Source organism: Salmo salar, chromosome 02 (assembly GCF_965601325.2).
Source record: "Salmo salar chromosome 02, fSalSal1, whole genome shotgun sequence".
Classification (NCBI taxonomy): Eukaryota; Metazoa; Chordata; class Actinopteri; order Salmoniformes; family Salmonidae; genus Salmo; species Salmo salar.
The window spans coordinates 4,177,501-4,191,617 of NC_138292.1; the positions used below are offsets into that span (position 1 = coordinate 4,177,501).

Genomic DNA, 14,117 nt, shown 5'->3' on the forward strand with positions numbered 1-14,117 from the left:
GAGAAGAGAGGAGCTGGGGGGAAAGAGATGTAGAGAGGGGAGGAGCTGGGGAAGGCCACCTGAACAGTGGTGACAGTCATGAGATCATAACACGGTAGCACTGGAGGAGCCTGTCTGTCTGTCTGTCTGTCTGTCTGTCTGTCTGTCTGTCTGTCTGTCTGTCTGTCTGTCTGTCTGTCTGTCTGTCTGTCTGTCTGTCTGTCTGTCGGAGCCTGTCTGTCTGTCTGTCTGTCTGTCTGTCTGTCTGTCTGTCTGTCTGTCTGTCTGTCTGTCTGTCTGTCTGTCGGAGCCTGTCTGTCTGTCTGTCGGAGCCTGTCTGTCTGTCTGTCGGAGTCTGTCTGTCTGGAGGAGCCTGTCTGTCTGTCTGTCTGTCTGTCTGTCTGTCTGTCTGTCTGTCTGTCTGTCTGTCTGTCTGTCTGTCTGTCTGTCTGTCTGTCTGTCTGTCTGTCGGAGCCTGTCTGTCTGGAGGAGCCTGTCTGTCTGAGTGATACAGATGCTGACACACAGGGAGGTGCTTGTCAACTGGATATTTACAACCACAACACACATGTATCAACACACACAGGTGATACACACTTGGAAGATATTGTAAGGACAGACTGCAGGGGGAGTCTCTCACTCTCTCTCCTCCACCAGCCCTCTACAGCCCTCTACAGCCCCCTACAGCCCTCCACCAGTCCTCTACAGCCCTCCACCAGCCCTCTACAGCCCTCCACCAGCCCTCTACAGCCCTCTACAGCCCTCTACAGCCCAACACCAGCCCTCTACAGCCCTCCACCAGCCCTCCACAGCCCAACACCAGCCCTCTACAGCCCTCCACCAGCCCTCCACCAGCCCTCTATAGCCCTCCACCAGCCCTCTACAGCCCTACACCAGCCCTCTACAGCCCTCTACAGCCCTACACCAGCCCTCTACAGCCCTCTACAGCCCTACACCAGCCCTCTACAGCCCTCTACAGCCCAACACCAGCCCTCTACAGCCCTCCACCAGCCCTCTACAGCCCAACACCAGCCCTCTACAGCCCTCCACCAGCCCTCTACAGCCCTCCACCAGCCCTCTACAGCCCTCCACCAGCCCTCTACAGCCCTACACCAGCCCTCTACAGCCCTCTACAGCCCTACACCAGCCCTCTACAGCCCTACACCAGCCCTCCACCAGCCCTCTACAGCCCTACACCAGCCCTCTACAGCCCAACACCAGCCCTCTACAGCCCTACACCAGCCCTCTACAGCCCTACACCAGCCCTTTACAGCCCTCCACCAGCCCTCTACAGCCCTACACCAGCCCTCTACAGCCCTACACCAGCCCTCTACAGCCCTACACCAGTCCTCTACAGCCCTCTACATCCCTCTACAGCCCTCCACCAGCCCTCTACAGCCCTCCACCAGCCCTCTACAGCCCTCCACCAGCCCTACACCAGCCCTCTACAGCTCTCTACAGCCCTACACCAGCCCTCTACAGCCCTACACCAGCCCTCTACAGCTCTACACCAGCCCTCTACAGCCCTACACCAGCCCTCTACAGCCCTACACCAGCCCTCTACAGCCCTCCACCAGTCCTCTACAGCCCTACACCAGCCCTCTACAGCCCTACACCAGCCCTCTACAGCCCTCTACAGCCCTACACCAGCCCTACACCAGCCCTCTACAGTCCTCTACAGCCCTACACCAGCCCTCTACAGCCCTACACCAGCCCTCTACAGCCCTCCACCAGTCCTCTACAGCCCTACACCAGCCCTCTACAGCCCTACACCAGCCCTCTACAGCCCTACACCAGCCCTCTACAGCCCTACATCAGCCCTCTACAGCCCTCCACCAGTCCTCTACAGCCCTACACCAGCCCTCTACAGCCCTACACCAGCCCTCTACAGCCCTACACCAGCCCTCTACAGCCCTACACCAGTCCTCTACAGCTGTACACCAGCCCTCTACAACCTTATTCCTCCATATTCAACCCTCTCAGGTTATCTCATATCCAGCTGTTGTTTTGGGAGCAACAGCCAACTCTCTGGTTAGAAATGAGAGGGGGAGGGTGTGAGAGGGGGGAGAGAGGGAGTGGAAAGGGGGAGAGAGGGAGTGGAAAGGGGGGTCTGGGAGAGACAACTAAATAATAAAGACGTCTCATGCTAGTTCAGGCCTGAGTTTGGAAACCCTGTTCAGCCCACTGTGTGTGTGTGTGTGTGTGTGTGTGTGTGTGTGTGTGTGTGTGTGTGTGTGTGTGTGTGTGTTTACTCCCCTGTTCAGCCCACTGTGTGTGTGTGTGTGTGTGTGTGTGTGTGTGTGTGTGTGTGTGTGTGTGTATGTGTGTGTTTACTCCCCTGTTCCAGCCCCAGCCAGCCACATGGCAAGATGCTCTGTTATAACAACACAGACATCCCTCCCTCCCCCTCCCTCCTACCTCCCTCCCTCCCTCCCCCTCCAGAGACTCTGAGCTGCTGTGTCCTGCATTCCTCCACCACAGCATCAGACCTGGGTTTAAACCCCTGGCCTACTTCAAATCATTTTAAATACTTTAGCTGTGCTTGGTTAAGCTTGACTGCTGCAACGTAACTAATAGAAATCTCCCAAAAGTGCAAACCATGCCCACCTTTTGGTCTCCCGAGTGGCGCAGCGGTCTAAGGCACTGCATCTCAGTGCTAGAGGTATCACTACAGACACCCTGGTTCGATCCCAGGCTGTATCACAATCGGCCGTGATCGGGAGTCCCATAGGGCGGCGCACAATTGGCCCAGCGTCGTCCGGGGTTTGGGCCCGGATTAGGCCGTCATTGTAAATAAGAATTTGTTCTTAACTGACTTGACTAGTTAAATAAAAGGTTAAATAAATCAAATAAAATAAAATAACACTCCAGGCAGTCTAAAGCAAACGCTGAATATTTTTGAAAGATTGTGAACATTATTTGAATCCAGATCTGCAGCACCACCTCAATCTCCCTCCTCCTATTGAAACAACAGTAATTGTTAGCAGAGTCTGGTCAGCCAGTCTGAACTCTGGGCCAGAGGTCACCGTTTTCCATTGTTAGTTTCCTGCAGGAGGCACGGACAATTTATTCCCTACATCCTAAGCTAAAAAAACAAACCGGGGAGTCCGGGGAGGGAGGGAGGGAGGGGGGAGGGAGGGCTGGGAGGGAGGGGGAGAGGGAGGGAGGGAGGGGGGAGGGAGGGCTGGGAGGGCTGGGAGGGAGGGAGGGAGGGAGGGCTGGGAGGGAGGGAGGGAGGGAGGGCTGGGAGGGAGGGAGGGAGGGAGGGAGGGAGAGAGGGAGGGAGGGAGAGCGATGGAGAGAGAGCAACAGGGAGGAAACAGTGTCCACAACAACACAAAACATGATCTAATTTCCAAACACTGACCTCTCCAGACTGACCTTTACACAACAACCTGACTAAAGACACTGTTAGTCTCAGGGTCAACAGCTCTGGTCTGACTTCAGATATCTACAGTCCCACACGTACTAATCACTGAAACCAAGGAAACCAAGCCTCGTGTGTCCTTATACGGACATTTGGAAAACACAGACATTTCCTCTTGACTTGTGTTTAGTTTTCCATAGAGGAAACAAATGGTTGAAATATCAACGTGAACCAAAGCCACGTTGTAAAGAAGTGTGCTGATGCTGGTTGACAGCAGACCCAGGCTATTTCAGGAGCCACAGTCTTTTACTGAGCCATGTCTTATATCAAACCACATGTGCTCTACTCCTCCTGGAATCTGATAACTCCATCCCATAATAAATACCATCACCAACCACCCCCTTCCATACAACCCAGAACGGCTTCCAATGTCCTCTCTAGCTGGGGGTAATGTATGGAGAGGTGCCAGACTGGGGTATATGACTGGGTCTGGGGGTAATGTATGGAGAGGTGTCAGACTGGGGTATAGAACTGGGTCTGGGGGTAATGTATGGAGAGGTGTCAGACTGGAGTATAGAACTGGGTCTGGGGGTAATGTATGGAGAGGTGTCAGACTGGGGTATAGCACTGGGTCTGGGGGTAATGTATGGAGAGGTGTCAGACTGGGGTATAGAACTGGGTCTGGGGGTAATGTATGGAGAGGTGTCAGACTGGGGTATATGACTGGGTCTAGGGGTAATGTATGGAGAGGTGCCAGACTGGGGTATAGAACTGGGTCTGGGGGTAATGTATGGAGAGGTGTCAGACTGGGGTATATGACTGGGTCTGGGGGTAATGTATGGAGAGGTGTCAGACTGGGGTATAGAACTGGGTCTGGGGGTAATGTATGGAGAGGTGTCAGACTGGGGTATATGACTGGGTCTGGGGGTAATGTATGGAGAGGTGTCAGACTGGGGTATATGACTGGGTCTGGGGGTAATGTATGAAGAGGTGTCAGACTGGGGTATATGACTGGGTCTGGGGGTAATGTATGGAGAGGTGTCAGACTAGGGTATAGAACTGGGTCTGGTGGTAATGTATGGAGAGGTGTCAGACTGGGGTATATGACTGGGTCTGGGGGTAATGTATGAAGAGGTGTCAGACTAGGGTATAGAACTGGGTCTGGTGGTAATGTATGGAGAGGTGCCAGACTGGGGTATAGAACTGGGTCTGGGGGTAATGTATGGAGAGGTGCCACACTGGGGTATATGACTGGGTCTGGGGGTAATGTATGGAGAGGTGTCAGACTGGGGTATACGACTGGGTCTGGGGGTAATGTATGGAGAGGTGTCAGACTGGGGTATAGAACTGGGTCTGGGGGTAATGTATGGAGAGGTGTCAGACTGGGGTATATGACTGGGTCTGGGGGTAATGTATGGAGAGGTGTCAGACTGGGGTATAGAACTGGGTCTGGGGGTAATGTATGGAGAGGTGTCAGACTGGGGTATATGACTGGGTCTGGGGGTAATGTATGGAGAGGTGTCAGACTGGGGTATATGACTGGGTCTGGGGGTAATGTATGGAGAGGTGTCAGACTGGGGTATATGACTGGGTCTGTGGGTAATGTATGAAGAGGTGTCAGACTGGGGTATATGACTGGGTCTGGGGGTAATGTATGGAGAGGTGTCAGACTAGGGTATAGAACAGGGTCTGGTGGTAATGTATGGAGAGGTGTCAGACTGGGGTATATGACTGGGTCTGGGGGTAATGTATGAAGAGGTGTCAGACTAGGGTATAGAACTGGGTCTGGTGGTAATGTATGGAGAGGTGCCAGACTGGGGTATAGAACTGGGTCTGGGGGTAATGTATGGAGAGGTGCCAGACTGGGGTATATGACTGGGTCTGGGGGTAATGTATGGAGAGGTGTCAGACTGGGGTATATGACTGGGTCTGGGGGTAATGAATGGAGAGGTGTCAGACTGGGGTATAGAACTGGGTCTGGGGGTAATGTATGGAGAGGTGTCAGACTGGGGTATATGACTGGGTCTGGGGGTAATGTATGGAGAGGTGTCAGACTGGGGTATAGAACTGGGTCTGGGGGTAATGTATGGAGAGGTGTCAGACTGGGGTATAGAACTGGGTCTGGTGGTAATGAATGGAGAGGTGTCAGACTGGGGTATAGAACTGGATCTGGGGGTAATGTATGGAGAGGTGTCAGACTGGGGTATATGACTGGGTCTGGGGGTAATGTATGGAGAGGTGTCAGACTGGGGTATATGACTGGGTCTGGGGGTAATGTATGGAGAGGTGTCAGACTGGGGTATAGAACTGGGTCTGGGGTAATGTATGGAGAGGTGTCAGACTGGGGTATATGACTGGGTCTGGGGGTAATGTATGGAGAGGTGTCAGACTGGGGTAGATGACTGGGTCTGGGGGTAATGTATGGAGAGGTGTCAGACTGGGGAGTGATCCTAGCAGCCTGTGGCCTCCTATCAAGGCCAGTAGACAGCTCATTTCACCCCCCCAGCGGCAGGGAGAGAGAGAGACAGGGTGTGTGTGTGTGTCAGGTCCTATTAGCCCTGGCTGGATGGATTCAGGCAGACAGACATCTCCAGGCTGCAGCTTGAAGCAACAGACGGGCGGAGGGGAGGGGCTAGAGTTAATGAACCTGGACCCCCCCCCCCCCCGGTGGAAGGAGAGGGGAGAGGAGTGACACACAGTGGGACACGGGGGAGAGGGGGGAGGAATAAGAGTGAGAGAGGGAGGGAGATGGAAAGAGAAGGGGAAATGGAGCGAGAGAGAGAGAGAGACAGAGAGGGAGAGACCAACAATTCCTGGTGTCATAACCTACTCTCCAGCCAGGACAATGATACAGGGAAGGGTCAAGGGTCAGGAGAGGCATGGAGACATGTGTCAGAGGGCAGGAAACCAGGGAAGGAGTGTGGAGTACGGAGCCTGGCCTGTGAGAGAAACCAGGGAAGGAGTGTGGAGTACGGAGCCTGGCCTGTGAGAGAAACCAGGGAAGGAGTGTGGAGTACGGAGCCTGGCCTGTGAGAGAAACCAGGGAAGGAGTGTGGAGTACGGAGCCTGGCCTGTGAGAGAAACCAGGGAAGGAGTGTGGAGTACGGAGCCTGGCCTGTGAGAGAAACCAGGGAAGGAGTGTGGAGTACGGAGCCTGGCCTGTGAGAGAAACCAGGGAAGGAGTGTGGAGTACGGAGCCTGGCCTGTGAGAGAAACCAGGGAAGGAGTGTGGAGTACGGAGCCTGGCCTGTGAGCCCTGAGAGACACCCAGGCTATACGCCTTGATCACACAGTATAATACCATCTACATGTCTGTCACCCAGGCTATACGCCTTGATCACACAGTATAAACTGGGTGGTTGGAGCCCTGAATGCTGATTGGCTGACAGCCGTGGTATATCAGACCATACACCACTGGTATGACAAAACATTCATTTTCACTGCTCTAATTATGTTGGTAACCAGTTTATAACAGCAACAAGAACAGGACACACTAGGGGAGAGGATGGTGTGAGGACACACTAGGGGAGAGGACGGTGTGAGGCCACACTAGGGGAGAGGACGGTGTGAGGACACACTAGGGGAGAGGATGGTGTGAGGACACACTAGGGGAGAGGACGGTGTGAGGCCACACTAGGGGAGAGGACGGTGTGAGGACACACTAGGGGAGAGGATGGTGTGAGGACACACTAGGGGAGAGGACGGTGTGAGGCCACACTAGGGGAGAGGACGGTGTGAGGACACACTAGGGGAGAGGACGGTGTGAGGACACACTAGGGGAGAGGACGGTGTGAGGACACACTAGGGGAGAGGACGGTGTGAGGACACACTAGGGGAGAGGACGGTGTGAGGACACACTAGGGGAGAGGACGGTGTGAGGACACACTAGGGGAGAGGACGGTGTGAGGATACACTAGGGGAGAGGACGGTGTGAGGACACACTAGGAGAGAGGACGGTGTGAGGACACACTAGGGGAGAGGACGGTGTGAGGACACACTAGGAGAGAGGACGGTGTGAGGACACACTAGGGGAGAGGACGGTGTGAGGACACACTAGGGGAGAGGACGGTGTGAGGACACACTAGGAGAGAGGACGGTGTGAGGACACACTAGGGGAGAGGACGGTGTGAGGACACACTAGGAGAGAGGACGGTGTGAGGACACACTAGGGGAGAGGACGGTGTGAGGACACACTAGGAGAGAGGACGGTGTGAAGCCACACTAGGGGAGAGGACGGTGTGAGGACACACTAGGAGAGAGGACGGTGTGAGGACACACTAGGGGAGAGGACGGTGTGAGGACACACTAGGGGAGAGGACGGTGTGAGGACACACTAGGGGAGAGGACGGTGTGAGGACACACTAGGGGAGAGGACGGTGTGAGGACACACTAGGGGAGAGGACGGTGTGAGGACACACTAGGAGAGAGGACGGTGTGAGGACACACTAGGGGAGAGGACGGTGTGAGGACACACTAGGGGTTAGGACGGTGTGAGGACACACTAGGGGAGAGGACGGTGTGAGGACACACTAGGGAAGAGGACGGTGTGAGGACACACTAGGGGAGAGGACGGTGTGAGGACACACTAGGGGAGAGGACGGTGTGAGGACACACTAGGGAAGAGGACGGTGTGAGGACACACTAGGAGAGAGGACGGTGTGAGGACACACTAGGGGAGAGGACGGTGTGAGGACACACTAGGGGAGAGGATGGTGTGAAGCCACACTAGGAGAGAGGACGGTGTGAGGACACACTAGGGGAGAGGACGGTGTGAGGACACACTAGGGGAGAGGACGGTGTGAAGCCACACTAGGGGAGAGGACGGTGTGAGGCCACACTAGGGGAGAGGACGGTGTGAGGACACACTAGGAGAGAGGACGGTGTGAGGACACACTAGGGGAGAGGACGGTGTGAGGACACACTAGGGGAGAGGACGGTGTGAGGACACACTAGGGGAGAGGACGGTGTGAGGACACACTAGGAGAGAGGACGGTGTGAGGACACACTAGGGGAGAGGACGGTGTGAGGACACACTAGGAGAGAGGACGGTGTGAGGACACACTAGGAGAGAGGACGGTGTGAGGACACACTAGGGGAGAGGACGGTGTGAGGACACACTAGGGGAGAGGACGGTGTGAGGCCACACTAGGAGAGAGGACGGTGTGAGGACACAGTAGGGGAGAGGACGGTGTGAGGACACACTAGGGGAGAGGACGGTGTGAGGCCACACTAGGGGAGAGGACGGTGTGAGGACACACTAGGGGAGAGGACGGTGTGAGGACACACTAGGGGAGAGGACGGTGTGAGGACACACTAGGAGAGAGGACGGTGTGAGGACACACTAGGGGAGAGGACGGTGTGAGGACACACTAGGAGAGAGGACGGTGTGAGGACACACTAGGGGAGAGGACGGTGTGAGGACACACTAGGGGAGAGGACGGTGTGAGGACACACTAGGGGAGAGGACGGTGTGAGGACACACTAGGGGAGAGGACGGTGTGAGGCCACACTAGGGAAGAGGACGGTGTGAGGCCACACTAGGAGAGAGGACGGTGTGAGGACACACTAGGAGAGAGGACGGTGTGAGGACACACTAGGAGAGAGGACGGTGTGAGGACACACTAGGAGAGAGGACGGTGTGAGGACACACTAGGAGAGAGGACGGTGTGAGGACACACTAGGAGAGAGGACGGTGTGAGGAGACACTAGGGGAGAGGACGGTGTGAGGACACACTAGGGGAGAGGACGGTGTGAGGACACACTAGGGGAGAGGACGGTGTGAAGCCACACTAGGGGAGAGGACGGTGTGAGGCCACACTAGGGGAGAGGATGGTGTGAAGCCACACTAGGAGAGAGGACGGTGTGAGGACACACTAGGGGAGAGGACGGTGTGAGGACACACTAGGAGAGAGGACGGTGTGAAGCCACACTAGGGGAGAGGACGGTGTGAGGACACACTAGGAGAGAGGACGGTGTGAGGACACACTAGGGGAGAGGACGGTGTGAGGACACACTAGGGGAGAGGACGGTGTGAGGACACACTAGGGGAGAGGACGGTGTGAGGACACACTAGGGGAGAGGACGGTGTGAGGCCACACTAGGAGAGAGGACGGTGTGAGGACACACTAGGGGAGAGGACGGTGTGAGGACACACTAGGGGAGAGGACGGTGTGAGGACACACTAGGGGAGAGGACGGTGTGAGGACACACTAGGGGAGAGGACGGTGTGAGGACACACTAGGGGAGAGGACGGTGTGAGGCCACACTAGGGGAGAGGACGGTGTGAGGCCACACTAGGAGAGAGGACGGTGTGAAGCCACACTAGGGGAGAGGACGGTGTGAGGCCACACTAGGGGAGAGGACGGTGTGAGGACACACTAGGGGAGAGGACGGTGTGAGGACACACTAGGGGAGAGGACGGTGTGAGGACACACTAGGGGAGAGGACGGTGTGAGGACACACTAGGAGAGAGGACGGTGTGAAGCCACACTAGGGGAGAGGACGGTGTGAGGACACACTAGGGGAGAGGACGGTGTGAGGACACACTAGGGGAGAGGACGGTGTGAGGACACACTAGGGGAGAGGACGGTGTGAGGACACACTAGGGGAGAGGACGGTGTGAGGCCACACTAGGAGAGAGGACGGTGTGAGGACACACTAGGGGAGAGGACGGTGTGAGGACACACTAGGGGAGAGGACGGTGTGAGGACACACTAGGGGAGAGGACGGTGTGAGGACACACTAGGGGAGAGGACGGTGTGAGGACACACTAGGGGAGAGGACGGTGTGAGGACACACTAGGGGAGAGGACGGTGTGAGGCCACACTAGGGGAGAGGACGGTGTGAGGACACACTAGGAGAGAGGACGGTGTGAGGACACACTAGGGGAGAGGACGGTGTGAGGCCACACTAGGGGAGAGGACGGTGTGAGCCACACTAGGGGAGAGGACGGTGTGAGGCCACACTAGGGGAGAGGACGGTGTGAGGACACACTAGGGGAGAGGACGGTGTGAGGACACACTAGGGGAGAGGACGGTGTGAGGCCACACTAGGGGAGAGGACGGTGTGAGGACACACTAGGGGAGAGGACGGTGTGAGGCCACACTAGGGGAGAGGACGGTGTGAGGACACACTAGGGGAGAGGACGGTGTGAGGCCACACTAGGAGAGAGGACGGTGTGAGGACACACTAGGGGAGAGGACGGTGTGAGGACACACTAGGGGAGAGGACGGTGTGAGGACACACTAGGGGAGAGGACGGTGTGAGGCCACACTAGGGGAGAGGACGGTGTGAGGACACACTAGGGGAGAGGACGGTGTGAGGACACACTAGGGGAGAGGACGGTGTGAGGACACACTAGGGGAGAGGACGGTGTGAGGACACACTAGGAGAGAGGACGGTGTGAGGACACACTAGGAGAGAGGACGGTGTGAGGACACACTAGGGGAGAGGACGGTGTGAGGACACAGTAGGGGAGAGGACAGTGTGAGGACACACTAGGGGAGAGGACGGTGTGAGGACACACTAGGGGAGAGGACGGTGTGAGGACACACTAGGGGAGAGGACGGTGTGAGGACACTTTCAAACATGTCAATGATATAACAACACAGCAGATCCTAGCTGGCTGACTGGCTGGCTGACTGGCTGACTGGCTGGCTGACTGGCTGGCTGACTGGCTGGCTGGCTGGCTGACTGTAACTAAACACACAGACCCAGGCAGGACACACTAAGGGAGAGGATGGCATGAGGTGAAGACTGGCTGACATGCACCAGAGAGGAGAGAGAGAGGGGGGTAGAGAGGAGGTAGAAAGGAGAGAGAGGGGGTAGAGAGGAGAGAGGAGGTAGATAGGAGAGAGTGAGGGGGTAGAGAGGAGGTAGAAAGGAGAGAGAGGGGGTAGAAAGGAGAGAGAGGAGGTAGAAAGGAGAGAGAGGGGGTAGAGAGGAGAGAGAGGGGGTAGAGAGGAGAGAGAGGGGGTAGAGAGGAGAGAGGAGGTAGATAGGAGAGAGTGAGGGGGTAGAGAGGAGAGAGAGGAGGTAGAAAGGAGAGAGAGGAGGTAGAAAGGAGAGAGAGGGGGTAGAGAGGAGAGAGAGGGGGTAGAGAGGAGAGAGAGGGGGTAGAAAGGAGAGAGAGGAGGTAGAAAGGAGAGAGAGGGGGTAGAGAGGAGAGAGAGGAGGTAGAGAGGAGAGAGAGGAAGAGGCCCCAGCCCACACTCACTAAACCTTCAAACACTTTTCATCTCCCTCCACTTCTCAGAGAGAGAGGAGAGGAGAGAGAGAGAGAGAGCAAGAGCGAGAGAGGAGAGAGAGGAGAGAGAGCGAGAGAGAGCGAGAGAGAGCGAGAGAGAGAGAGAGAGAGAGAGAGAGAGGAGAGAGAGAGAGAGGTTGAGGAGAGCGAGAGAGAGAGATTGAGGAGAGAGAGAGAGCGAGAGAGAGAGGAGAGAGAGAGAGAGAGAGAGAGAGAGAGGAGAGAGAGAGAGAGAGAGAGAGAGAGAGAGAGAGAGAGAGAGAGAGGAGAGAGAGAGACAGATTGAGGAGAGAGGGAGAGGAGAAATCAGTCCTGAACGCTACTAGTCAACAGAGCCTTGCTAAGCCCCCTGGTCTTTAGTGATATATTTGTACCTTTCTACCTTCTTCCCTGATCCCTCCGTCTTTCCACAGCGGAGACTTACTTGTCTTTTAGGAAGTCAGCGACGCGCCTGAAGTCGTCAGCGCAGTACTCCCTCTTCATATCCATCAGGACGCTGTCGGAGGCAGACTGCACCGGGACATGGAGGAAGGCATACACACGAGGATGGTTCAGGATCTTAGACATTTCCTGTTAGGAGATAAGATAAGGTAGAGATGGATAGATTAGAGAGAGAGAGATTACACAGACCCACAAATCACTTGAAAACAAACCCAATTTTGAATAAACTCCCATATCTACTGGGTGAAATACCACAGTGTGACATCACAGCAGCAAGATGTGTGACCGCAAGAAAATTGCAACCAGTGAAGAACAAACACCATTGTAAATACAACCCATATTTATGTTTATTTATTTTCCCTTTTGTACTTTAACCATTTGCACATTGTTACAACACTGTATATAGACATAATATGACAATAATAATAATATGAAATGTATTTTGGAACTTCTGTGAGTGTAATATTTACTGTTCATTTGATTTATTTCACTTTTGTTCATTATCTACTTCACTTGGTTTGGCAACGTTAACATATGTTTCCCCATGACAATAAAACCCCTGAATTGAACTGAGACAGAGAGAGACAGAGAGAGAGAAATATATATATATATATATATATAGAGAGAGAGAGAAATAGAGACAGAGAGAAATATAGAGAGATATAGAGACAGAGATAAAGAGACAGAGAGATAGAGACAGAGATAAATAGAGAGAGAGATAGAGAGAAATATATATATATAGAGAGAGATATAGAGACAGAGATAAAGAGAGAGAGAGATAAAGAGAGAGAGAGATAAAGAGAGAGATAGAGACAGAGATAAAGAGAGAGAGAGATAGAGAGAAATATATATAGAGAGAGATAGAGATAAAGAGAGATAGAGACAGAGATAAATAGAGAGAGAGATAGAGACAGAGATAAAGAGAGAGATACATGGAAGAAGGCATAGACAGGAGTGTTGTTCAGAATCTCAGCCATTTCCTGTTGGGACCGATGTAAACAGGATGAAAGTGTGAGGGAAGTGTAATCCACTGAGGAGTGATGAAGAAGAGATCCTTCAGACAGCTGATCCTCTCATTTAGAGCAGTCAGAGAACCCCGTATGACATATTATACACCCTCACATAGGGATGCTGCCATGTGCCGACACACACACACACACACACACACACACACACACACACACACACACACACACACACACACACACACACACACACACACACACACACACACACACACACACACACACACACACACACACACACACACACACACACACACACACACAGGATTCTCAACAGCATATGTGATATGACTCTCCCTGTCCTGTTAAATCCCCCAGGTGTATTTCCTGTATAAAGGGTATTGTATTGTACAGTACGGTCACAGGGTTTACAGGGAATCATTCCTAACACAGGACTCTCCCTTTCCTCATCAACACTTTCCAGTTGGATTATTCGTATGTATGCAGGGTATACATCGTCCAATGAAATGCTTACTCGAGAAAGACCTGCAAGTAAGCATTTCATTGGACGATGTATACCCTAAACAAGCCCCTTCACCACAGGACAGGGCAGAGCTCCCTAAACAAGCCCCTTCACCACAGGACAGAGCAGAGCTCCCTAAACAAGCCCCTTCACCACAGGACAGAGCAGAGCTCCCTAAACAAGCCCCTTCACCACAGGACAGAGCAGAGTTCCCTAAACAAGCCCCTTCACCACAGGACAGAGCAGAGCTCCCTAAACAAGCCCCTTCACCACAGTCAGCTGCCTTCCCCACGCTTAACAATAGAGGAGCAGACCTAGTCTCCTATAGGACGACTAACAGCGGGTCAGAGGTCAAATCTAGCTGAACAGCCAATTAAAGCCATTAATGAGGTGACAGAGCCAGGATCTCTGGTGTGATTGGCTGGGACAGGGCCCTGGCTTGAGTGACTTCAGGACACAAGAAGTAGAAAACAAAGCAAAAACAGCAGAGCAACAGGAAACAGAACCCTGTAGAGATGTGGTTTAACATCACACAGCTGTTAAGAGGTTGGTACATCTGGTCTGGATTCCCCTCTCTCTCCTATCCCCAGCTACATT

General features: G+C 54.1%; 1 protein-coding gene across 3 annotated transcripts in view; it reads right to left on the reverse strand.

Moving 5' to 3' along the window:
• LOC106597444 (threonylcarbamoyladenosine tRNA methylthiotransferase) overlaps positions 1 to 14,117 on the reverse strand; it is an 811,125-nt gene that overhangs the window by 301,053 nt on the left and 495,955 nt on the right. For all 3 annotated transcript variants that reach the window (XM_082959157.1, XM_082959161.1, XM_082959159.1), the window contains exon 10: positions 12,016 to 12,161. In XM_082959157.1, the coding sequence (XP_082815283.1) occupies positions 12,016 to 12,161 (146 nt within the window). The remainder of the gene's footprint in view (positions 1 to 12,015; positions 12,162 to 14,117) is intronic.